The sequence below is a fragment of the Rhinolophus sinicus genome, linkage group LG03 (assembly GCF_036562045.2).
Source record: "Rhinolophus sinicus isolate RSC01 linkage group LG03, ASM3656204v1, whole genome shotgun sequence".
Classification (NCBI taxonomy): domain Eukaryota; kingdom Metazoa; phylum Chordata; class Mammalia; order Chiroptera; family Rhinolophidae; genus Rhinolophus; species Rhinolophus sinicus.
Genome location: NC_133753.1, coordinates 177,245,364 through 177,271,298, shown reverse-complemented (window position 1 = coordinate 177,271,298; position 25,935 = coordinate 177,245,364). Strand labels below are relative to the sequence as shown.

The window sequence follows — 25,935 nt, the reverse complement described above, 5'->3', positions numbered from 1 at the left end:
ATCATGAGAAAATTTTATTTCCCAAAATACAAGCTGTTAGAAGTTAATATTTAATTACAGCAGTATCCTTATTTAAAAAAAAAAAAAAAGGAGGCATCGATTATTTGTGGGCATTGTGAATACTTTTGCTATCTAAAAGCTATCTGGAGTTACTAAAAAATTTCTCTACTTTATTCATGAATATTGACCCACTGGATCAAAGTGTTACTTCCCAGTGTAGGCTTCACAAATGTTTCTGGTACCTCAGTCCTGGCAAGTGCCCCTGTTCTTGCCCTGTCACCATCATAATCACTGCATCCTATTCTCTGAAAAGTTATAATAATGAACCCAAAACCTCAGGGGTTCCTGAAACCTGCTATTATAAGAAAACAGAGCAGCCCAAACCCTTTATGAATGACTTCTCTGATGGGAACAACTATTTCCAACCTGTATCAAGAGGGTAATTTTCTTTTAGGTGCTGAGGGAAGAGTGATAAAAGTGCTAAGTATACTAGTCAAGGGCACTTGGGAAAGCTGTTTTGTGGTTTATTCTTCTGAGCCCCTGAGTCATCCCACATTAATGCTGTACCTGTAGCATGATTAACAATGTAACCAATATAAAAATTTTAAAAACATGACATGTAGAACCCTCAACTCTAATATCCCTCAGATCATATTAATAACAATACCAGCTGGCTACAAGTCTTCCCTAAAGTGGATCTGGTCTATTCAAATATTTACTTAGTTTCAAAGAGCAGGAAGCCTGCAAAGGTAGAGAAGCGTTGGTGGTCCCCGTGAAGAGCGCCATTGCCCATCCTCAGCCAGACCTCGTCTCCTTTGGCCAGCTTCAGGACTGCATGGTTGCTGGACGTATCTGATTTCCCCTTTGTTTCATAGCTGGAAAGGAAAAAAAGGCACCAACTACTCAGTCTTTGCAATGGACAGCCAGCTCTTTACCAAAATCTGCCCTCCCTTCACTCCCAGACTCTCATGCATTTAGGTATAGACCTGGGATTAAGTTCTTCAAATGGCAGGTGAACAGAAGTAATATGTGCCACTAACAGGATTGGCCGATACAACTCTCACAAACATCGCTCCTTGATCTTCCTCACTATGACTGTATGGGATGCTAATGAAAATGACGAGAATTACTCTGGAAGTTATATGTTGAAGCCTAAGTGCTTGAAAACTATGTAGAGGAAAGCTCTTTCTCATGTGCCTCAACCTAGAACAACCATTCTGGACTGTTCCATGAGAAGAAAAGGAATTTCTGCTATGTTCAAGCCATTACATTGGGCCAAGGTGACAGCAGTTTAGTCTACCCTAATTGATTTAGAATTTGATACTAAAGGAGGGTGCTGCCATAACCCAAACTAAAATACAGATGCTCCTTGATTTATGATATCATTATGTTCAAATAAATTTGTCATAAGTTGAAAATGTACTTACTACACCTAAGCTACTGAACACCACAGCTTAGCCTAGCCTACCTTAAATGTGCTCAGAACACTTACGAACTAGCACATTAGCCTACAGTTGGGCAATGAATGCACTGTAGACTATCAGTTATTTACCCTCGTGACTGTGTGGCTGACGGAGAGTGGAGGCTCATTGCTGCTGTCCCGCAACGTAGAGAGTATGGTACCACACACCACTAACCCAGGAAAAGATCAAAATTCAAAGTTTGAAGTACAGTTTCTACTGAATGAGTATCACTTTCACATATTCGTAAAGTCAAAAAATTGTAAGTTGAATCCTTGTAAGTCAGGGACCATCTGTATGTTGCATTGGGTCATGGTCAGGCAGAGAGCTATGAGGAAGCAAATAGAGAGGGTTTAAAAGCTGGAGATCCATGTTATGCTGTAGAAAATATTTGAGAAAACATGCAATAACTTGGAAGGTAGACCTAATGCCTAACAAGCCTATCAAAATACACTTGGCTGTTTTTAGAAAGATGTTTCTAGTATAGATAAGCTCAGACAAGAACTGACATGTTTGAAGCAGAGAGAGTGTAGACTGTTGGGGCGTAACAGGGTTAGAAAAGACAAGTGCTTTTATACCAGAAAGAACAGAGATAAAAGTTGATGTCAGCCCATTAAGACTTCTCATTCAATCAAATAGACACAGCCTGTGACACAATCTGATGAATTAAAAATATTGTCTTTCTAGGACAGTCTCTTTAATAAATGGTGTTGGGAAAACTGGACAGCCTCATGCAAAAGAATGAAACTGGACCACTATCTTATCCCATATACAAAAATTAACCCAAAATGAATTAAAGACTTGAACGTAAGATGCGAAACCATAAAACTCCTAGAAGAAAATATGGGTGGTAAGATCTTTGATATTAGTCTTGATGATAATTATTTTAATTTGACACCAAAAACAAAGGCAACAAAAGCAAAAATAAGTAAGTGGAACTATATCAAACTAAAAAGCTTCTGCAAAGCAAAGCAAACAATCAACAAAATGAAAAGGCAACCTACTGAATGGGAGAAAATATTTGCTAATCATATATATCTGTTAAGGGGGTTCATATCTAAAATATATTTTGAAAAACTCATACAACTTAATAGCAAAAACCAAATAAACAAACAAACAAACAAAAAAACAATCCAAAGAATCCGGTTAAAAATTGGGAAGAGGATCTGAAGAGACATTTTTCTAAAGAAGACATACAGATGGCCAACAGGTACATAAAAAGATGCTCAACATCATTAATCATCAGGGAAATGAAAATCAAAACCACAGTGAGATATCACCTCACACCTGTTAGAATGGCTATCATCAAAAAGACAAGAAATAACAAGTGTTGTCCAGGATGGGAAGAAAAGAGAATCCTTGTGTACTGTTGGTAAGAATGTAAACTGGTGCAGCCAATATGAAAAACCGAGCTTCCGGAGGGGCAGCGGATGGCTCAGTTGGTTAAAGCACGAGCTCTCAACAACAACGTTGCTGGTTCAATTCCCACATGGGATGGTGGGCTGCGTCCCCTGCAACTAAAGATTGAAAACAGCGACTGGACTTGGAGCTGAGCTGCGCCCTCCACAACTACATTGAAGGACAACGACTTGGAGCTGATGGGCCCTGGAGAAACACACTGTTCCTCAATATTCCCCAATAAAACTAAAACAAAACAAAACTGTCTGTGGTTTACTAACACATATAACTCACTGGTAGCCAATAGAGCAAAAGCCTGCTAAATTACTGAGAAAATGGTATTACCCCAAAAAATCCAAACCTGGCCTAAAAAGGGCTTGGGATGTTCAACTGAATACTCTGAGCCCTCAACTTTGCACCAGCAGAAAGTGGGCTGTGAAAGAGCCAAGGAGAACCTATTTATCTTTTTGATGAGGCCGTGGAGACACATAAACACGGAAGACCCTCTCAGAAGAAGAATCAGAAGCCAAGGGAGAAAGAGCCCAGAGACTGATTTGATGAAAAGGACTGCTCGTCCACTGAGGTTCTGGGCTTTGAGCTGGATGCATTAACTGAAGTTTAGTCTCTCTCCCATGGGGGCAGAGATGGGGAGACAGGCATTCTAAGTGTGGGAAGAAGGGTTCAAGAGATACTTGGTAGTCAGAGGGGCACAGAGGGTAGCTAGCTGTTCACTAGACTCCATTTCCCCTCTTCCATAGAAGCTGCTCTCCATTTCCTTGCTGTCCTTGCACTCGTTAGGTGCAGTTAGGGGTGGGGAACAATGTGACAATGTTCTCTGAATAAAATGCCTGATGGATAAAAATTTCCACAAGCTTGATGCTCTTTCCTCCTTCTGACTGTGGCAGACAATGACGGCGAGAATTTGGAAGTCAGTTTTATAGATAGCAGAATGGCTTTCACCAGACTATGATTTCAAAACCCAGGCCGAGCCCCACGCCCTCCTCCCAACATCCACACAATCCCCTCCTTCACCCTTTCTGCCTCGTATCTTTCCCAGCCTGGAACTGAACAAGAAAAATAGAGTTCTAGAGTGTTCGAGCCTCTATATTCTGGATCTCTTTGTTGCAGAAGCTTTACATACTTAACTCATCTTTTTCTCCTTTGGTATTTCAAATGCATCCTCCCACTGGAGGCCAGACTCCAGAAGAAAATATGGTAATTCTCACAAGTCATCAAAAATAACAAGGAAAAGATAACAGCCTCAAAGGTTTTCATAGATCACTCACCACTGATTTAATTATAGGAAAGATGAGGGCTCTGCTTCTCTCCCACATCCTAAGTTTACATCAGAGCATGTTGAAATATTTCTTTCTAAAATAATCCCCCCCCCCCCCCAAGGATTCCTGGTGCCAGGTTGCTAGGATAAATATCAGAGCAGCAGCACAGCCAAAAGAGAGGGACCCACTCCCAGCTCTCAATCCGCCAGCTGGACGGTGGAGAAGGCTAAAATCTAGGCAAAGGGGGCAAGAGAGTAAGAAAGCAGAAGAAAAGGCTGAGAGAGAAGAGAAGAAATAGTGAGTTAAGAAAAGAATACAAATGATTAGTTATGGAGAGTGATGCAAGAAATTAGCTCAAGTCTTCTTAACCTGTTTATGCTTAAGTGCATCGGGTTTACTTCCTCCCAAATAGTAATTATAATCTGGCCATACATTGGTGCCCAGGAGTTCTCAGTGATGACAGTGTCCACGTCAGCCTGTGTCGATTCCTATAGAATCAGTTCCCTGGCATTTGCCATCCTTTGAGCAAACTATGGCGGTGTGGATGCTACCTGTGATAGAAAAGCCCACCCACCTGTACATGCTGAAGACCGTGTTGCCATTGTGCATGAGGTACACATACACTTCCTCAACGTCTTCATGTTTCATCATGCTGAAGGTGAAGAAATACACACCTGAAAAAGGCAGGTATTTATTTACATTTATATTAATATGTCGTACATTGAGTACTGTGAGATCACAGGGAGAGGTGCCACATGACTTCACACTTCTTTTGTTGATAGTCTAAGTGGTGTGTAGGTTCTTCTTGGCCCTCATTTGCATGAGTGCCCCTTTACCTGCTCTTACCTTCAAACGGCTTTAAATTTTTTGGAGACTTTCTCAATGTATATACGAGGTCTGACCATTAAGTTTGCAAACTTGTTGCAGCAATGTTGCTAACTTTTTTTGATATCAGAGGGATTATTCATTATGAATCTGGACAAACTGTTAACCAAGTTTACTATTTAGAAGTGCTGAAAAGTTGCGTGAAAACGTTAGATGAAAACGACCTGAACTTTCACCAACAATTCCTGGCTCTTGCATCACGACAATGTACCAGCTCATATAACACCATCTGTGAGGGAGTTTTTAGCCAGTAAACAAATAAGTGTATTGGAACACCCTCCCTACTCACCTGATCTAGCTCCCAGTGACTTCTTTCTTTACCTGAAGATAAAGGTAATATTGAAAGGAAGATGTTTTGATGACATTCAGGACATCAAGGGTAATACAATGACAGCTTTGCTGGCCATTCCAGAAAAGGAGTTCCAAAATTGCTTTGAAGGGTGGACTAGGCGCTGGCATCAGTGCATAGCTTCCCCAGGGGAGTACTTCGAAGGTGACCGTAGTGATATTCAGTGATGAGGTATGTAGCACTTTTTCTAGGGTGAGTTCTCGAACTTAATTGTCTGACCTCGACCTTGTACTGTGTGTCCCTAATCAGATTACAAACTCTAAAGGAAAGAGTCAACCTCATTTTGGCTGTGTCTCACTTGCCCCCGACCAAGTGCTTAGGGCACAGAACATGCTGTTCCTACGTACAGATTAACTGTCCTCAGCACCCAGCACAGGACATGTATGGACAAGGTAAGAGCTATGCACTGATTAACACCTGGCCCTCTGGGGCCCAACAAAATAAACAACGTACAACATTACAGGGAATAAGTACACTTGCCACAGATATTAGCCAAAGAAAAGAAAGTACTGTCGCAAAGCTAAATGTTCATCAGTTCTAAAGAAATATTACAATTCCAGTAATTTCCAATGTTATCCATTGTGAGTAGGTAAAATCATGTACAATAAACAGAAAGATGCAACTTTGACTCAGCACATAACCTTGCTACTAAAACTATGAATCCTTCTCATTTGAAAAAGTTGAACATATTTTAAGAGATAAGAGTTTTCTTGTAAGATTCTAGGGCTCCTAATCGAAAACAATTTACTATGACCTGTTACATTCTAAATGCCAGTGTGGCAAACACCTTCACCGGATGATTAAGAAGAATCCAATAGTAGGAAGATGAGAGCAAAGGAAAAATCTTCTCAACCCCAATGGGTCTTAGACTTGAAAGTACATTTTGGAATGATGAACGAATATAAATCATCAAGCTCTTATTATTTTCCATGCTACATTTTTAAGCTAATGGCCTTGTCTTAGTCTGTTCAAGCTGCTATAACAAAATACCGTAGACTGAGTCGCTTCTACTCGTAAACAACAGAAATTTATTTCTCATAGTTCTGCAGGATGGAAGTCTGAAACCATGGTGCAAGCATGGTCAGGTGAGAGCCCTCTTCGAAGTCACAGACTTCTGGTTGTGACCTCACATAGAAGAGGGGTTAGGGGGCTCTGTGGTGCCCCTTCTTTGAAGGCAGTAATCCCATTCATGAGTGTTCTGCCATCAGGATCTAGTTACCTCCTAATACCATTACTTTGGACATTGGGTTTTCAATGTATGAATTTGGGGTGTGGGGTGGGGTGGGACACAAACATTCTGACAATAACAGGCTTTGTGAGAGAAAAACCCGGAAACATTTTTTGAAAGAGTACTGCACAGTGTTATGCTCTTTTCCAAAGGTGTAATCAAGTAAGAAGCTGCAAGGGTATCATGTTGATTCATCTGCCTCTGAGTTGAATCAAATAAAGAAGTATGATTATGCTTCGTTTAGCATCAGACTTGCATATTCAATATGCTGGGAATAAAGGAAATGGAATAGAAATCAGTCATGTACATTCATAGGCCTAGAGATTAGTCCACCAATGAAAAGTAAAGGCAGATAAAAATTAGAGGACTCAAAGAAAGTAGTGTATATGTGTTCAGTTTTTCACATTTCATAAAACTTCTTATTAGTCTCTCTCTCTCTTTCTCTCTCTCTCTCTCTCACAAGCACTCCAATTTTCAATGCCTCAAGAAGATGTAGCTGGAATCAAAAGGACAAGAAAGGATATTAATTTTCATGAAAAAAATGATGACTACTATAAAAAATAGATTGCAGAGGCATTTTAGAAAGAGCAGACTAAGAAACCAGATGGTGAATAAATGAAATTCCTAGAGTTGGAAATATAAAAGTGAATATATATTTTATCCACATATGGCTTTCCTCTACAAGGGAAGGTACTGAAAACAGAGGCAACACACCTGCACTAGGGTTTTCAGCTCTTTGTGTTACTGTAATTGCAGAAAGCAGACTTTTTGTTTCATCCCAAAGTGGAAAAGCATAAAATGGTCATTTTGCAATCTATTGGATGAGGTTTAAACAGTAAAGTGGGAGTCAAATAATTGTTATTGTCAGAATTCTGTTCAGCCCAAAAGAGTTCTAAAAAAACTACCAAATCCTTCAATTATGAAGTATTTCGAAGGTGACCGTAGTGATAGCAATGGAACCATTGATTGGGCTTATCTAGGCATTTATGTCATCTGTGGCACAGATGGTGTTTAAAAAAAAAAAAAACAGTTACAGGAAAATGATAACATAGACTTTCAAAGCAGAAAAATCACATAAGAAAGTTTAAAGCTGATTGAAGTGTGATGAAAGACTGCTTCTATCACTACATGTGTCAGTTCCTTTCTGACCTGGCGGATAGAAAAATAAATCAAGGCACACATTCAAAGCATCTATGACAAATCTCACATGGCCACTGCATCCATCAGAATTTTCTTTTGCTTCTGTGTACCATATAGAGAAAGAAGAAGAGTTGAAAACAAATACCAAAAGTATCCATTTTCTGCAAAACTAAGAAACTGGGGGGAAAAAACACACAATACATTTAAAATACTTATAAGTGCTGTCAAATGTCACTGACAGCAGGCAGAGTCACATGGAGGGAACATGGGTGGGGGGCAGGGAGATTTCAGGAGGCCAAATAACAGCCCATCTCAAACAGTGCCAAGAAAAATACACTCTCTGACAGGGAAGGGCCAATCTGAAGTAGAAATGCTGCAAAGAAGCTCCAATGAGCAGGGCTGAGATCAAGCAAAGTTACGTTTTCGGGAAAAGTTGCTAAATAAAGTACAGAAAGTGTGCAAAGCAGTCCTGCAGTGGCAGCTCTCAGAATCTGCCAGCTAATAGAAGACTCCTAAAGACAAGAGAAGTGGCAAGTCCAAGGCCAGTTACAGAAGTCTCCCTGGACGCAGCACAGTCTGGGGAATCAGAGGAAGTGTGGCCATACAGGGAAAACACACAGAGAGGGGCTCTACTTAAAAGGACCAGTGAGTCCCATGAGAGCAGGGGAGGGAGCCATTGACTTACCAAGCCTGGAAAGCTGCTGGGGTCCCCACAAAAACTACTGCATATAGTGGGTCTAGAAAAATCCAATTCATTCAACTACCAGTTAATTTTTAAAAAGTAGAAAAGAACAGCAAAAGTTACCAATAAATGAAGAAGACTCACCAAGAGGAAATGTTGTCATGTAGTCGATGAAAATTGTAACCAAATATTGCATCATGAGTTTAAAACATATTAATGAAGTAAATGTCTCTATGAAAGAATATTATGAAACAAAAATGCAAGAAATCATGAGAGAAATGGCCCCTCAAAAGAATTGAAAACTGGTGTAAGATATAGAAAAAGCAAAGAAAAGAAAAAAGAAAAAAAGAAGTATCACAGAAACAAAACCAAGAGAGAAAAAATTGAAAGAGGCAAAAAGGAAAACAAACCCTCAGAAGATACAATTAAGAACATGCAGTACAGAAATAGAAAAAGCAAACAAGATGGAATGGAAATGAAGACAAAGAACAACGAAAGATTAAATAATAGACACAGAAGACAAAAAAAAAGTTGAAAACAAAACAAACAGGCATAACTGGAATCCTTAAAGAAGTTAACCAGTGGTATACTAAGGAACATGGGGAGGGGGTCAGGGCTTGGGGGGAATGCTTGTGAGTGGTCCACCCCACAGGAAATATTTTATCAGTGACATTGTTTAGAATTGCTGGTCTATGATGATAAGAAAAATCTAACTTTTAGTTGATTTCATTACAGTTTTAAAATATTCTATAGACAATGTACCACGTATAGCCTGAATTCTTAGCACATGTCAGACTGCTCCCATTGCCACCTCACCTTAGTACAACAATGAGAAAAAAAACAGTATGGATATTTACATTTAAAAATATAATCCAAAGAAACTTTCCTGGACAAAAAGATTTACCCTCACACAACAAAAGGACACACTGCATAGCAGAAAAAGTTGACCCAGAATGACCAACTCTTATCCTAGAAAAATCATTGGACTTTGAAGTAAAAAAAAAAGAATCTTTGGATGTTAAACAAAATGATTAAGTCACTTATAAGAAGAAGAACTCAGACTTATTCCAGAGTTCTCCAGGCCAAATGCCAAAAGACAGGGAAAGAAAAACTGTAAGCCAAGATTTTTATATGCAGCCAAGGTTATGACAAAAAGTTATGACATATAAAGTCTCAGGGAACATTGACGTCATAAGCCTTCTTGAGAAAATAATTAAAGGATAAAATTTAGCTAATAAAGAGATGCCTGGGAAATTCAGTAAAATGACTAATGGTGAACACTGAATATATTAAATTGCAGGATAAGTCTAAACTAATCACCTCTGATTGAGAAGCACTATTCTAAGAGATAACTGACTATCTAAAGCAAAAATGGTAGCAATTTATTGTGTGCTTACAGCATGTAAAAAAATTAAAATGTGTAATAACTATAATGCAAAGGATCAGAGGGAAGAATTAGGAAAACACTGTTGCAAGGTCAGTACACTGTACATTAAGCAGTCTTATATTATTTGAATTTAGATTCTGATTAATTGGTGGTTAATATTGTAAATGCCAATGTAACAACTGAAAAAATAACTTAGGAAAGAGTTTTAAATAATAAATCAATAGAGCTAAAATGGAATGAAAATGTGCTCAAGAAATGGGGAAAAAGAAAACAGAAACAACCGGTAGGACAAATAGGAAACAGCAAGAGGATAAATCTTAATCCAAATATATCAATAATTGCATTAAGTGTGAATGACCTAAACACTCTGGTTAAATCACAGAGATTATCCGATTAGATTAAGAAAATTAAGACTAATAATATGTTGTCTATAAGAATATCACTTTAAATATAAAGATATAAGTTGCTTTAAAGTAAAAGGATGGAAAAATACACCATGCAAATACTATCCAAAAGAAAGCTAGAGTAGCTATAATATATTAAACAAAGTAGACTCCAGAAATATGATGAAGGATAAAGAGAAACATTACAAAAAGCCCATTCTCCAAGACTCTAAATGTGGTTTTTGTTTGTTTGTTTGTTTTGTCTTAAACTCATGAGTGGATAAACAAGCTGTAATATATTCATTTAATGGAATGCTACATAGAAAGGAAAAGAAACAAACTACTGGTCCATACTGTGGCAGTGGGGACCCATTTCTATGCACTTGTTAAAACCCACAGACCTGTATACCACAAGAATTAATTTTGCTGCATACAGAATTTTTAAAACTGGGCCAGAATGTCAAGGAAACTCAAGATGAGACAGACAAATGAATCTAACCATATTGTAAATGAATGAAGTAACCAACTGAAGGGCATGGGGAAGAAAGGATGTGACTGTTTTAAGTGGATACTATAAAGATAAAAAGAATTGTACACCAACATTATACCCTATTTGGTAAATTTATTTCTCATGGACATGCAATTTTGTAACTACTTTATTTGAATACTAAGGTTCATAAAATACGTAAATATATTGTAGATTTCTAAAGCTAGATTTCTCACTATCAAAGAAGGAAGTGACAAATAAATAAAGGGAATTCTAGAAAGAATCCAGTGGTGCTATATTTGAGTCGGATGTATGAGAATAAACTCGTGTGTGTGTGTGTGTGTGTGTGTGTGTGTGTGTATGTTTGTTAACACACAATGTTGATAGACAGGGAAATAAATATAGATATGTGTATATACATGGGTTAGTGTCCAAACATATATTTTTAGCTCTTCTGTTGATAGGAGCCAGAAGCAGTGACATCACAATAGCAACGAGCACACCTAGTACCTTGATCTTGGTTTTTAAATACTATTCTCCAATTTAAAACAAACAAACAAAAAGGCTCCTTGCAGAAGTGGTATTTCCAGAGCTGGGACAGGAATAAAATGAAAGATGAGCCTGAAGTAAGTTGTGGTGCCAGAAAGTAATGAAGTTGGTGGGGGACTGAATAATGGCTCCAAATAGACGCCCAGGTCCTAAAGTCCCCAGCATCTGTGAATGTCACTATAGAGCCAAAAGGGACTTTTCAGGTGTTAAATTTAGGATCTTGAGATGGGGAGATTATCCTGGATTATATAGGTGGGCCCAAGGAAGTCACACTGTTCTAATAAGAGAGCCAAGGAGGTCAGACTCTGAGAGGAGGTGATGTGACAGTGGAAGCACAGATTGAAGAGATGTGGCCAAGAGATAAGCAATGACCACAGCCTCTAAAAATTGGGATAGGCCAGCCCCTGGGGCTTCCGGAGAAGCCAGCGCTGCATATCCCTTCAGTTTAGCCAGTTAAGCTGATTTTGAACTTCTGACCTCCAGAATTGTAAGAGAATAATTTTGTGTTGTTTTGAGCTCCTTAGTTTGTGATAATTTGTTACAGCAGTAGCAATAGGAAATGAATATAGAAGTGCTCAACATTTTTTTAAAATTAAAAATAGGATCAGGACTTCCTTGGGGTGGTGGCTAGGAGAGGACAGTGTTACGACACATCTAAACTATAAGAATTATTATGTAAGGACTTTTCAAGTCAAAGGTAACTATGCCCTCCTTAGGAATTATTTAAGTCAGTTCAAATCAGAGATAATAATTTTAGTAACCATGGACATCATTTTAAAAAGTGTTTTTGTCTTTTGAGGTTCTAATTCATTTACTTTGAAATCCAACAGAAATCTATATATGAGCAGCTTGTTTTAACCAGAATCAGAAAGAATTAACTCCTTTCTTAGTTCCCTCCCACTTCATCCTTTCCCTCCCTCCCTCCCTCCCTCCCTCCCTCCCTTCCTTCTTTCCTTCCTGATTGTTAGAGTGATTGATTCAGCTATTCATTTATTTTCACATCTCACCTGATACTGGGGCCCCAAATCTACCAGTCATGACATCAAAGAAGTTTCCAATGTTCGTCTCAACGCTGCTGAAGATAATCCCACTGTTCTGATTGCTGAAGTGAGTTGCCAGAGACGCCATGAATGCAATCTAAGGAAAGAGTTGGTGGTTAATTCATAGGCAATTTATTTTAAAGAAATAAGGTTTTCATACAAGTAAGTTTATTTCAAAAGTATGTGTAATAGCAAGATCAGAGGTAACTTAAACATTAATCTATGGAGAATAAATTAAATAAATGGTGGTAATATCTAACATGTTCATGCTAGGCAGCCATTAAAATGATCATATATATCATGGGTTTCAAGGAACATTTGACTTTCAAATGGTTTTTGAAATATTAAATTCTGTTACCAAATAGTATTGGGAAAACTTGGATGAAATCTTCTACTTATAATTATAAAATGCGTATTAGCATATTAACGATCTGAGAAGCCCTGAAGCCAAACAACTTTTTAATTCTTTTTACCCTGTGTCATTTTTTCCCCCAAAAGCATTTATAATAAATACCGGGGGTGCCAAAAAAAATGTATGCACATGACTCGTATTCATTTTTTATTACCAGTATATATTGAATATTACAATTTTCATACAGTTTTTTTTCCTTTCTTAAAATGTGTATACATTTTTTTGGCACCCTCTGTATATATTTAGTCTTCATCCCAGGTGGTTCTGGCACACAGCTACTAAAACCCTTGGAAGTTCATAAAGGCTGAGCATGATCAAGGTGTCTTTTGTTATATCAATGAGGTGACTTTTGGAAAGTGGCACAGGTAACCTGAAGCTCGGGCTGGTTGCCAGTGGAGCCAACGTTGTGATTAGAGGGTCAGAAGTTGCAGTCCCACCCAGACCTCTGGCTTCTGGAGGGAAGAGGGGCTGGGGGGATGGAGTTCAATCACCAAAGGCCAATGATTTAATCAATCACGACTATGTAACAAAGCCTTCACATACACACACACACACACACACACACACACACACGAAAGGGGTTCAGAGAGTTTCTGAATTAGTGAACATATGCACATTTAGGGAGATTGGTACATGTTCTAGGAGAGGGCATGGAAGCTCTGTGAATTTTCCCCATACTTTGCCCTCTGCATTGCTTTCATCTGGATATTCCTGACTTATAACCTTTTATAATAAACCAGTGATATAGTAAGAAAATGTTTCTCTGAATCTGTGAGCCACTCTAGCAAATTAATCAAAATCAAGGAGGGGGGTCATTGAAACCTTCCATCTATAACTGGACGGTTGGAAGCACAGGTGACAACCTGGACTTCTACTGGCATCTGAAGGGGGCGGGGCTGTCTCGTAGGATGACGCTCATAGCCTGTGGGAACTGATGCTACCTTCAGATAGTGTCAGAATCAAGGGAAATTGTAGGACACTCAACTGGTGTTGGAGAATGGCTTGGTGGTATGAGAAATACCCACACATGGGAATTATACTGCCGGTGGAGTCACATTTGAAAATCAATGCCAATCCCCTGTCCAAACAGGTCATTGAAACTGAGTGTGAATTAGATCTATAAATTCTTTAACTTCGAGGATTATCTGTCTTTAGTGAATGAAAGTTTTAGGGAAAGAGGTGAGAGCTCAAATAATTTGAAGTTCTGGAAGACGTGGGGTGGGGGGTGAGGAAAAGGCAGGCCTGAGAGAATCAACAGAGAAAGGACTTGGACAGTCAGACAGACATAATGAGAGCAGTGGATGCAGAAGGATGGGGAAAGGGTGACACCAGAGGAGGGATTTTTAAAAGAGGAATAAAGCGGCCTGGAAATCACCCTCTTTTACAATCTGCCTAAGTCCAGTCCTCCCTCCTGTGTAATGCCTCCTTTAAAATATGTGAAAGTAGTTCTTCTAAATTATTATACAATTGTGGTTTTAGGGTCAAATAGTTGGTGAAGCAAATTTAGTAACTGTTTTCCATGAAACCAGATACTCCAGGGTCCCTTGGCCAGGTATAACCATTTACAGGTTTGAGGTTAGTTTCTAGCTTTGAAAATGTTCATCATTCATCTTATTAGGCATCTTTAACGCGGCCAAGAGGCATTTGTCTCCTTGTCTTTGTAAATTTATACTGGCACATGGCTCACAGGCTGCTAAAATTATTAAACAGCATTCATTAAAAAGTTGCAAAACCACAAAACCAGTTAGAGTAACACACAGGACTTCTTAGTGCACAAGGCCCACAAAAATGACAGAATTTATACATGGTCATACAGCCACTACAGACAAGAGTTGCTTTATATTCTAGTTCTTTAAAAATCTCTCATATTACATTACGTTCCCTCAGTTACTTTATTTTAACCACAAGTTTCTGTTTCAGGAAGACATACCAGTCAGAAACAACTTTAATAAAAAACAGTAACTTTCAATGTTCATAGGAATCCCTTGGAAAAATCAATTTTAAAACTATTAACCAAAGTAATAAAAAATAATCCAGACTTAGTTATTTTCTTGGTGACCTAACTTCACATTTTCAAGTTTTAGATGTCACTGGCAAAAAAAAATTTGAAGATCACTTATACAAGAAAAAAACATAGATAAATCGATACTTGAATTTGGGTTAAAATGTCCAATCATAGCCTGACGAATGGATTTTTAAAACTTTAAGCTGAAATAAATATGATCTTGTCTGGAAATCTGTAGGTGGATAACTCAAAATAAAGTGTCTCTAGTGATAAAGAAGATACTCATGAAAAAAGTTTAGATAAAAATTTTGCCACAAAAATCTGAGTTGATAGAAAGCAATATATGTTCATTAATATCCATATATATGTATATGTGATTTAAATATGTAAATGTAACAAAATTAATAAACAAATGGCATGGTCAGATGTCTACTTACAATATTCTATGTATCCAGAAGTTTATATATTCGAGTTGCGAAAAAACATTTTTATTTAACATATCTTCTCATTTGGAAAATGGGAGAGGAGCTGATATTCAGGGTTGCCTTGTATTGGGTCTATTGAGGAGCTGAATCTCACCCTTCATCAATTTCTCTTCTCCCTAAGAATGATTGCAAACCACCCTGAACAGCATAGATCTTACGCAAACATCCTACAGATGAACGAATTGAGACTCAGATTTACTCAACATTGGTGCGCTCTTGAAGAAGCACTCAAGCCTTCTGACTCCTGGACCCTAACAGCCAAGACAATTCAGAAGTCACCTGGAGATACACCGAGCACGACTTACCTGCAGTTCTGGTGGGATCCCCGGGTGGCCCTTCTCTCCTTTGGGGCCATGCTGGCCTCGTTCCCCTCTTGGCCCCAGGTCACCTTTGTCTCCTTTCTCACCTTTGGACCCTTCATGGCCAGTGGCTCCGTTATTGCCGTTGTTCCCATGATTTCCTTAAACAACCAGACATCGTGATATGAGGAAGCCCAGTCACTCATATTCACCATCTATTTTTACACAGCCCCTTTCTTCAAAAATGTACCAGCTCAATTGTAAAAGAGGATCATTCGAAACAATCCCAAATACAGCCATGGAGACATTATCAAATGGGATCTCTTTCAAATGGGACACTGAAGACAGTCTTAGACACTCTTAAGGCTCCAAAGCCTGTTTTTCCTATAAAGTAAAACTTGGATGAAAAATTGTGTAGAAGACTTATTATCAAAGCATCATTTATAATAGCAAAGATTAGAAACCACCTAAATGTCCACCAATACTGGAAGGACTAAAGAAAAAAAATAGTACATCCCAGAAAATGATGTTATATAGTCACACAAAAAAAGAATGCTAAAGAAAAATATTTAATAACATTTATAATATTTTTAGATAAAAAGGATTTGAATCAACAGGGACAGGATGATACAATGGGGTGCCAAAAAAATGTGTACACATTTTAGAGGTGTTATCTGTGTATTAATTTTCGAAGTTGAATTGAATTATGGTAGCAGTGTGTAATTGCAGAAGTCAAACGTGACTTGTACTCATTTTTGTTATCGGTATATGTTGAGTATTACAATTTTAATAAGTTTTTTCCTTTCTTACATACTATGGTATGTGTATATATATGTACACGTTATATCAAAAGGGGAAAAAGACTAGAACAAATTACATAAAAATATGTGCAGAATATGTTTTTTGTGTGTGAATGGATGGAACACGAGTGATTTTTGTGACACTCTACATACTTTTCCGTCCTTTTGAAGTTTTCTACAAGACATGTACCACTTTTATAAATGGTGAAAAAGTGAAATCACTGATAAAAAAAATTCACAGTAATTCCGAAAGCACAACTTGGATAATGATTTCAACTCTTCACTTTGCCACTAAGAGACAATGTCTACACCTCTTCTTTTATTTTTATATTTGTTGACTTTTAGGTCCTTTTGATGTTTCTTTTGTCTGTGACCTTTGGTCAAGTATCATACCAGGCTTGCAATCTTTCCAGATGGATGAACTTTGACTGTGTTGACCAGTTAATGTGCTAATGACAAAACTGTTCCTGCTAGGACAGCCTGTCCTGTAACCTCAGAAGAGTTTAGACCTTAGGAGATTGTAGAAGGGTCTGACTAGCCCCTACCCCTAACCACTGCACCTGCTACCTGCTGTCCCTGGTGTTCAGTGACATAGATTTCAAGCCAGTCATCACCATTTAAAGTCAAACAGAGTGTTTCTTCATTTTAAATTTGGTTACATTTGAGAAATCACTCAAAAATATTTTTAAAAATTAAACTTCATTTGATAAATATTAATATTGATGAGGGTAAGTCAGAGAAAAGCAAGTGGACCTTTGCCAACCCCTGATAAAATGTCCTACCTCCAGGAATTGACCGGGGAGGAAGGAAAATAATTAAAACCCCCGATAGATTCAGAAAGAAAGTAGTTAAAACCCCAGATAGATTAGGAGAGAGGGGACCTGGGTTGCCATTTCCGTGGCTGACTCAGGATACTGGCAAATTACCCAAACCCCACATGCCTGGGACACCACCCAGTAGAGCAGGGATGGCTGAATGGTGGGTCTAGAGGAGCGCAGTGGAGCTCTACAGCATTGCCCACGCCACCACATGGTGCAGGAGAGGGAAAATATTCCCAGGAGCCCAAAAGAGGCATACAAGTCAACTGGGAGATAGCTGAACATGAAAGACCCTGAGGCCACAGGAAGAAAAATTTCACTGGATGAAGAATCTGACAGAAAGATGGGTAGCTCAGGGAACGACACCATGGAGGTACCTATACGCCAGACCAGTAGACTCCTCTCCTTCACATCCTCACTTCACAAATTCCCTGAAAGTTAGATATAATATAATGCATGAACCATGCTGTGGCAGAAACACTGAAACGAGGGTAAGTCCCGATTAAGATGAGGTAGTTCCATACGCCATGATTGTGAAAAGACTCCCAGCCTGGGAATCTGGTGTCTCAGGGTGACCAATGCCTGTGGGAGCCTTCGGGTTGTATAGATAATCAACATTACAGAGTTTAAACTGTTCCACCTACACTGTCTCTATAAACCCAGTCTACCCAACTCTCCTGGATTTTCCATGTATACACTTTGGATCACACACAAGTGATCTCTAATTATTTAGGTTCACTTCTGGCTTGTATTATAGGCACAGTCTGGAATCAGGCTGGCACCAGTTCATCTCTCTCCTACTTACCTGGAATGCCAGGGGGGCCAGGAGGTCCCGGTGGCCCTTGGTAGCCTCGGAAGCCGTAATCTCCATGGCAACACTTGCTGCAGTCTGGGGGCAGTCCTCCCGATGGTGGAGACTTCAAAAAGATACAAAGAGACGCTTCAGAGAAAGGTGCTTGTGAGTAATTAGGACTTTTGAATTTCTTCTGTCCTTGTTCCCTAGGTAAGTTTAACTCTAAACAAACCCCAGCAACATCAGAAAAGATGGTATAGGGTGGAGATGTCAGTGGCAAAGGAGTCACAGGGTAGCTAAGGTGAACCAAAGATCAAAAAGGAAAAGGAAACAGGAGCGTCAATAGAACAATGTGCTCTTTGGAAAGGAGTGTGAGTGGGAATGAGGGATTGGGGCAGTATTCCTGAGAAGTACTTTTCTGCTGCTACTGATGACAGCCAAAAGAAGAAACCCCAGAAGTAGTCTTGAAACAGTCTTTCTTTCCCAATGGCCTCAGTTGCCTCAGATGTAGCTAGACTAAATAGAATGAACCTCAAATAATAAGAATTATCAACTTCAAACACAGGTAGTAAGACTATCAATATTCATGACATTGGGTTAAGAATTCTTAGAAATTCTGAATTGTAACACTGGCTTTTCAAACAGCCACAACACACTTAAATTACCTTAGGAAATAAAGCACATGAAGTAAGTATTCATTAGTCCAATACATTTTTGTTAATTGCCTCATTTCAAGTTTGGTTCATCTGAGAAGCCACTCAAAAGTGTTTTTAACAATGAAACTTCAGTTGATAAATAGTAACATCAATGGTGGTAAGTCTTGAAACAACTTAAACTTCCTGTACTGGTGTACTAATTAGTTATCCCTGGTCATCTGCAAAAGTGAAAGAATCCACGAGATTCTACAAAGTGAGAGGAAGAAAAGGTTTATTGAAAGTCAGGCAGAGAGAGAGAGAATACAGGGAAAAGGAGTTTAGCCAGGGCAGAGTCCCATAGGTACACCTGCAGCGGGTTTCTGTTTATATTTTATATAAATATAGGATGTAGGGGGGCTGCCATTACAATTGTCGTCTCCTGGGAACTGTTCTGTTCCCACCTATGATGGATGTAAGGTGCTTGTCAGGTGCAGTGCTAGCCAGGGTTTCAGAGCCACGTGGTTAATTTTTAAGGTCATTCCTGCTACCTCACAAGCCTGCTTCTGTTAACTCTTTACTTGTCTCATCACTTCCTCTTCATAAGTATTTAACATGATCTGTTTTGTACTCCACTTCAAAATTTAAAGTGATTACCGCATTGTGTGAACCATATTTAATGAGTACTTAAAGGGTACTAAATGTATTCAAATATGACACTGACTTAAACGTTTATTTATTCAAAGATAAACTTCTGAAATTTGTGCTTTCACTTCAAGCAGCTACACATCTGGTGGAAATTGATTGACAGAAGGGTTACAGTTGCGTATGAAATTTGGAATCTCATCTAAATGGACAACTTGCCTCTTTATTACATCATACAAAATACTTGTAAAAACTTTCCTAGACACCAACTGTAATTCAACAGTTTCTTGAAAACAGCATATTGTTGCTAAGGGATTCATTTAAAAAAGGAAAGGAGGGAGGGAGGAGGAGAGAAGAGAGAGAGGACGGGAGGGAGAAAAGGAGGGACAGAAGAAGAAAGGATGTAAAATTTGCTTTTTCTCTATCACTAGAAATCTGAACAGAAAAGTGGATCAAGGCTTCACATTGCGGTACATTTAGACTTTACTTATTTTTCTTTGTTTTTTTTTTTGTTTGTTTGTTGTTTTTTTAAATAAAAAATGAGCTTGGACTTTTCCCTCACTCTCTCATTCCTGTTTCCTAGAGGTTTCCACCAAGCTATCTGGGGAAACTGCAGAACAGTACCCATGGTCCAGGCCGTCTCCTGAAACAGTTCAGAGCCCAAGTCTTGAGTGATCAGGAGCTACAATTTGGAGCTAAGTCTTAATCTAGTCTTTAGCCCCCTAGACCCAAGCATGTAAAGGTATGAAAACCTTTTGTGAAACTGGTGGAGGAAAAGACAATCAGTGAAAGTAATTGGTCTGAGACAAGGGCTTTCAGACACTTGGAAAGTCAGACACCACAGCACCGCCCCATCTTCTAAAGCAAAGATGCAATTTGAGAAGTAAGTATTCCATAATTTCCTGGTACGACTTTGCTAATGTGAAATACAGGTCTCTAAGTTCCAAGAAATCCAGGACTCTGCCAATAATGGATTTTAGAGAAGAAGGGAGGGGCAGGAGGGAAAATCCTGAAACGGAACCATTTGTTTTAAGAATAGAACTGAAATACTGAGACATTAAGAATGTTGGAAAGATGACTGAACTGGAACTTGAACTCCCATCTCAGTTCTCTGTGACTTTACTGAAGTCACTTTCCCCCAGACATCATTTTTCTTGGTGGCTAAATTAGAAGATTGGGTAAAGATGGTCATGAATTTTCTTTCCAGCTCTAAGATGCAAACGAAGATACTAAAGTCTTTCCCAAAGTCTCAGTCAATAACTTAGAAATGTTTTGTTTTTAACGTCTGGTATCTAGGCATGAGATACTAGATAAGACCAGGAGAAGGGGTTGCTGTACCAGAGCTAACTAGGGCTGGTGTGCATGCCCATGCTTCTTCGAGCACTAGACCCACCACCAAAACAGGGAGACACTTCTGGTTACTACTAGTTGGGCACCTGCAGAGGACATTTCACATGTTCCTCCCTTTGGCCTTGTCTTTCAAAGTTCAGTCAAATAGAACAAAGTTAGTGAGCCTTTTGATGAAGTCTTAGAACAAGTTAGATGACAGGATGTGTGAATTGAGAAGTTTTCCCCTAGGTAAGGGAGGGTTACATATTAGGTAGTTACTGTATATCACCCTCTTAAGTTTATCAACCCCTTTCCCAAAATTAAACCAAATTTGAACACCAAGGACATGCAAATGGGTGGGAGGAGGAGTCTCTAAGAGAAGTTCCATCCATTTGGTAGACAGAGGCCCAGGAGCAGTTGCTCAGAATTGAGCTCTGCTATTAGTAAGTAACTTCTAGGAAAGAAAGGCCATAGCTCCTTCTTTAACCTAAGGAAGAGGGAAGAGAAAGAAGGAGACGGGAAATGGGAGGAGGGAGAGAAGGGTATCCAGAAGGAGGAGGGGAGATTGATAAAGGTGATTGATGAAGAGCTGTGGAGAAGAAAATGCCAGGAAAAGAGAGTCCAGGTCTGCTTACCCCCATCTCTGCACATGCGAATCCACCATGAACCCCATAGCCAGAGGCATCTTTCTAGAACACAAACCTGATCACCTCACTGCTCTGCTATGAACAAACAAACAAACAAACAAAACTTTTGCTGGCAAAGTAACATCTAAGCTCCTTATTTGGCCAACAGAATCCTCCAGCCTGGCCCAATAACCACCCCTTGTCTTTCTCCCATACCTCAGGAGCTCCAGCCACACGCACTCCTCATGGGCTCTCTCAAGTCTCTGCTGTGGCACATTATTATTTTTTTATTTTTTATTTTATTTTATTTTATTTTTTTAATTTTATTATTATTTTTTATTTTACTATTTCTTCCATGGACAGCTAACTTTTTTGTCTCATCTTTGAGATCCAGCTCAGTGGTCACCATCACTCTAACAGTTTCCTCATCTGCCTTTTGTGCATTGACTTCGTCACATGGTGTTTACCTATCTGCTAATTTATTCCCACTAGAATCCTTCAGAACTGCTCAGAGAAAGGAGCTTGGGCATATTTATGCCCATTCTAAAGCTGGGCACATAGTAGAAGATCAGGAAACGACTGGTGAAAGAATGAATGAGGAGAAAGGAGAATTGAAAGAAGAAGGGTGGGGAAGTGAGGAAAGAAGGAAGAACACAGTATAATCCAAAATTCAATGTGGGTTTCCATACCCATTAGCAAAGGAGTTGTTTCTTTTATTTTAAACTTTTATTTATTTAAGTGTGTTTTTCCAGGACCCATCAGCTCCAAGTCAAGTAGTTGTTTCAATCTAGTTGTGGGGGGCGCAGCTCACAGCGGTCCATGTGGGGATCGAACCGGCAACCTTGTTGCTAAGAGCACCCATGCTCTATCCAACTGAGCTAACCGGCCACACCCAGAGGAGTGTTTTGAAAACCACTAGAATACCAATGACTAAATTTCCTCAGTATCTCCTGTTGGGCGTTTGTTTGGAAATGCTTCAGGAACCCAGGGGAGTTTCAAAGCCCCCTGGCTTCAAAAACAGCCAGAAAGTGGCTTTTTGCTCCTCCCTCCCATCTGTTTTCCCATGCTAGATGCCTACGGGACCAGAATGTGGGTGGAGTAGAAATTAATTTGGATTTCAGTGGCCTGCTGGGTGTCGGTTGCCAAGAAATAATGACTGATGACAGTCTGCATCTGCCTTCTGCTGCCTCTGGGGACTCACTCTGCCCTGGCCAGGAAACATGCAGCAAAGAGTCCATCTATTGAAATGGAAAGTCCAGACCAAGGCTTGGATAAAGGTGAAAATATCTTCACCACTATGGAAAACAGAAATGAGCGTAAACACCCATTAGCCAGAAGATTGTCAGACAGAAGGACAACCTTTAAAAGTGGTTTTCAAACACTGAGCTTACATTTAAAGGTTATAATTTATTCTGTAGCTCCTTAAAGAAGCATTTTTTTTTTCTTGACACAGCCCCACAGAATTGTGTGATCAAGTTCGAAGTCCCAGGTTAGTCCCAGATCTACAGCTGATTCTGTGTGTGACCTTGGTATGTTCAGATAACCCGTCTCAAACCAAATTTCTCCATCTGTGGTAGGAGGGGTTTAGATTTCAACGGCAAGCACTTTTTCAGGGCCCATTTAATGCATGGAAGCAGTCAATTCTTGTGGTAAAACCTATATGTTCAAATACCATATAATTCAGAGTAACTCCACGTGCCCCTTCATCTGATTTCAGCATGCTTGATACCTAGAAGGTAAATCAAGAACTGTTTCTCCCTTATGTTGTACACCTGAAATTAATATAATGTTCTATGTCAATTTTACCTCAATTTAAAAAATGTTTTAATAATTTGAAAAATAAAGACATTGAAAGATCTGTTTCTTCCTTTTCTTAATGTTTTAAATTAAATTGAGTTTTTCACCAATTTGCCATTCACTACACTGAAACCTTGACACTCTCACACTACCTTAAGAAATATAAGATGTTTCCTGATTGCTAAGTTTATACCCTGAGAAATATATCAAGTCCACTGTAATTATCAGGCATTAGAGCATACATAAAAGGTTTGCATTTTAAATACACACAGTCTTGTTTTTTAACTCTTTGATCCTTTTTGAAACATATGTCCAGGTTGAACATAGAAATTTAGCAACCTTGAATGCTATAAATCAAATCAACAAGCCTGGCATGAAATGTCACAGTAAACTCGCAAATCAAAGTGAAGAACTCAATGGGTAGCTTCTTCCTGCTGGGAAGGATTAAGAAAATCCATCTGTCTTATGATCTGCAAATGATTAGCTACAGCCATCCATCTGTCTGCATAGGTCAGCACTCTTTCTTTCTGCACTAATACTAACGGAAGGAAGAAACCAAGTCACAGCCTAGCAGGGAGCTGGCGGCCCCTGTTCTCCTTTCGGACGCTGCAGCCTCTCATCCCAGCACATCAGTTCTACCTCTGTTGATTTTCTCACAGAGACCCGCAGTCCCCCTCTTATCCCAGAGCCACCCAGAAAGAGACCCACAAGCAGCTCAGCAAACTTCTAGAAAGCATTCATCCTCAGAATCATAGCTGAAAAGAGCAAGAACAGCCAAACTCATGAAGCTTTCCCAGTAATCGTTAGAAGAGAATTCTGAGTACCTGGCCCCAGAATGGGGTGATCTGGGCTAGGTCATCTACCTCGGGGTGCGGTAGCTCATCAGGTCTCAGGGATTTTAGGTCTGTAGAAGTGTTATTATCCACAGTCCCAGTTTTAGGATGGCTCCGCTCTCTCACTTTCTCCCTCCTGGAGCCGCTATGGCCAGTCTGCTGGTGGCTTTGCACTATTCTCGCCACCACTTTATTAGCTCTTCTGCTCACCTCCATGTATTCATCTTGACACAGGCAAAATGGGAGGAAAAAGAAAGCCAGCAGGTGCCAACAGACGAGCTGCCCGAGCATGATTCTCAACAGAGCCACACAGCCTCCTGGAGAAGACGGCCGGGGCTCCAGGCGCTGTAGTCTCCTCGGGCAAATGCCAGAGCTGGAGACAAGAGCTACAGCCAGCCGAGTGGTTTTATACATTGGTGTGCAATAAATAAGGCTGCAGGCACGCCAGAGGGAAAGCAGTCCTCCTCTCCAGGCAGAACAGCCCATTCATCACTTTCCCACATCACAGGCGAAACAGATTTGTGTGCACAGCTCCCAGTTGCTGGGGTTCATAAATGTCACACCTTGGCATGTCTTTTGTTAAAGTGTGAAGAAAACATATGCAACCATCTGGAAACAGGGAGTATGTGTCCAGGGGTTTGCTTTCGTGATTAGACATGGAAAGGCTGTGCCTCCGCCGTCAAAGATGCCTTTTGGAAAAACCTACCCTTGGGCGTGCCAGGAAATCCGGGCTTAACTGCACCAATTCTGTCTGAAATGGCAACGGGAACCCATTCAGGGCAAACAGGGGAGCTCCTGCACTCTCGCTGTGCGTTAATATTTCCCCTGTGACCAGCTTAAAGTAACTCATTTCCCCTTCCCGACACCAGCAACAGAAGGCAGTTGGGTGACTCCAGAACACTGAGCTGGATTCAGGCGCAGACTTGCTGGGTTTAGCAAACGCATTTCCCAGTCCTAGATTTAATTGCCTTTTCTTTTGAGTTTCCAAAAGCCAAAGTTAAAACAAAGTTAATCAGGCCGCTTATCGCCAGATGAAGATACAACATCCTGCTTTGTGTTAAAAGTATATTGCTTGTCTCAGGCTACTCTTCCTTCTGACATATTCTTGATTGAAATTGAAGAAATGGAAAGATATGAGAGGGCTTTTGTCAGCTGCCCCCCGCCACTGAGCAAAGGGGCCTGAGAAGCAAAGCCATCTCCTGGCACTAGTTGCATCCTGCAATTGCCAGAACAGCTGCCTCTAGAGACCACATTTGTATATATTAAAAGGACTTGGTGCTGGGGATGGAGTGAGAGAGTTATTCTGTAAAACAGAAGCTCTCCAGTACACAAATGCAGGGCCTTGGGAATCGTGCTCATTCAAAGCAGGCAGTACCCACCTAGTGTAAGAAGCTCTGCTATCCGTTCCACAAGTCTATCCTCAGGTATCCAAAATGTCCTTACTGGAGAATTCTTTGTATTGTGTGCTGAGGACTCTTAGGAAAATACCCCTGCGGAAGGTAGCACATGGAGCAGTTATCTGGCTTTAACTCTCACTTAGGACTTTTTAACAGACCTGCAGCTGGAGACAGGAAAAGGATAACGCCCAGGTCCTGTGAACAAGCAAATGGATGAACTATTGCTGTTGGAGAAGAGGCCCAGAGCAATGTCTCACTGGGGATGCTCCCTCATCAGGGAGGCCTGGAAACAATTTTACAGGGAGACCACAAAGCAAGAAGTGGCTCTGAACTCTAGGCCACCTAATTCACAAGTTTTCTAAGAACTGTGTCTGGCAGCTCTTACAACCTGGACCGTCTGGCTAAGTGGCTACAAGTCAACCTCTTCTGACTTTCAACTGCATTGAGATTTTCCATTGGTGTTTTCAATCCTTTCATCTATTCTAGTGGTTCTCAAACCTGGCTGCATAATGAGATAAACAAGGGAGCTTCTGATTCGATCAGTGCCTGGAGCCCATCCCAGACCAATTGAGTCCGAATCTCTAGTCGGACCTGGGCACCAGCGGCTTTTAAAAAGTTGACCGAGAAGCTTATAATGTGCAGCTGAGGTTAGAAATCACTGACCCATCCTCTCCTTGACTCAACAAGAACAAATAATAATGTCTATAATTTCTTGATCACTTACCATGTGCCAGCCAATACTTCTTTGCTTTAGCTCACTGACATTCCTCAGCAAACCTATTAGCCCCATTTATACATG

At 39.9% G+C, this 25,935-nt stretch overlaps 1 protein-coding gene across 1 annotated transcript; it reads right to left on the bottom strand.

Annotated features, from left to right (window-relative positions):
* Nucleotides 1–24,169, bottom strand: C1QTNF3 (C1q and TNF related 3). The gene is made up of 6 exons (XM_019737258.2): nt 23,950–24,169; nt 17,890–18,001; nt 15,473–15,627; nt 12,233–12,362; nt 4,710–4,809; nt 1–875 (listed from the first exon to the last, which is right to left on the bottom strand). Exons 1-6 carry the CDS (start codon nt 24,151–24,153, stop codon nt 716–718), a joined length of 861 nt encoding a protein of 286 aa, XP_019592817.1. The 5' UTR covers nt 24,154–24,169; the 3' UTR covers nt 1–715.
* Between the last annotated feature and the right edge of the window lie 1,766 nt (nt 24,170–25,935).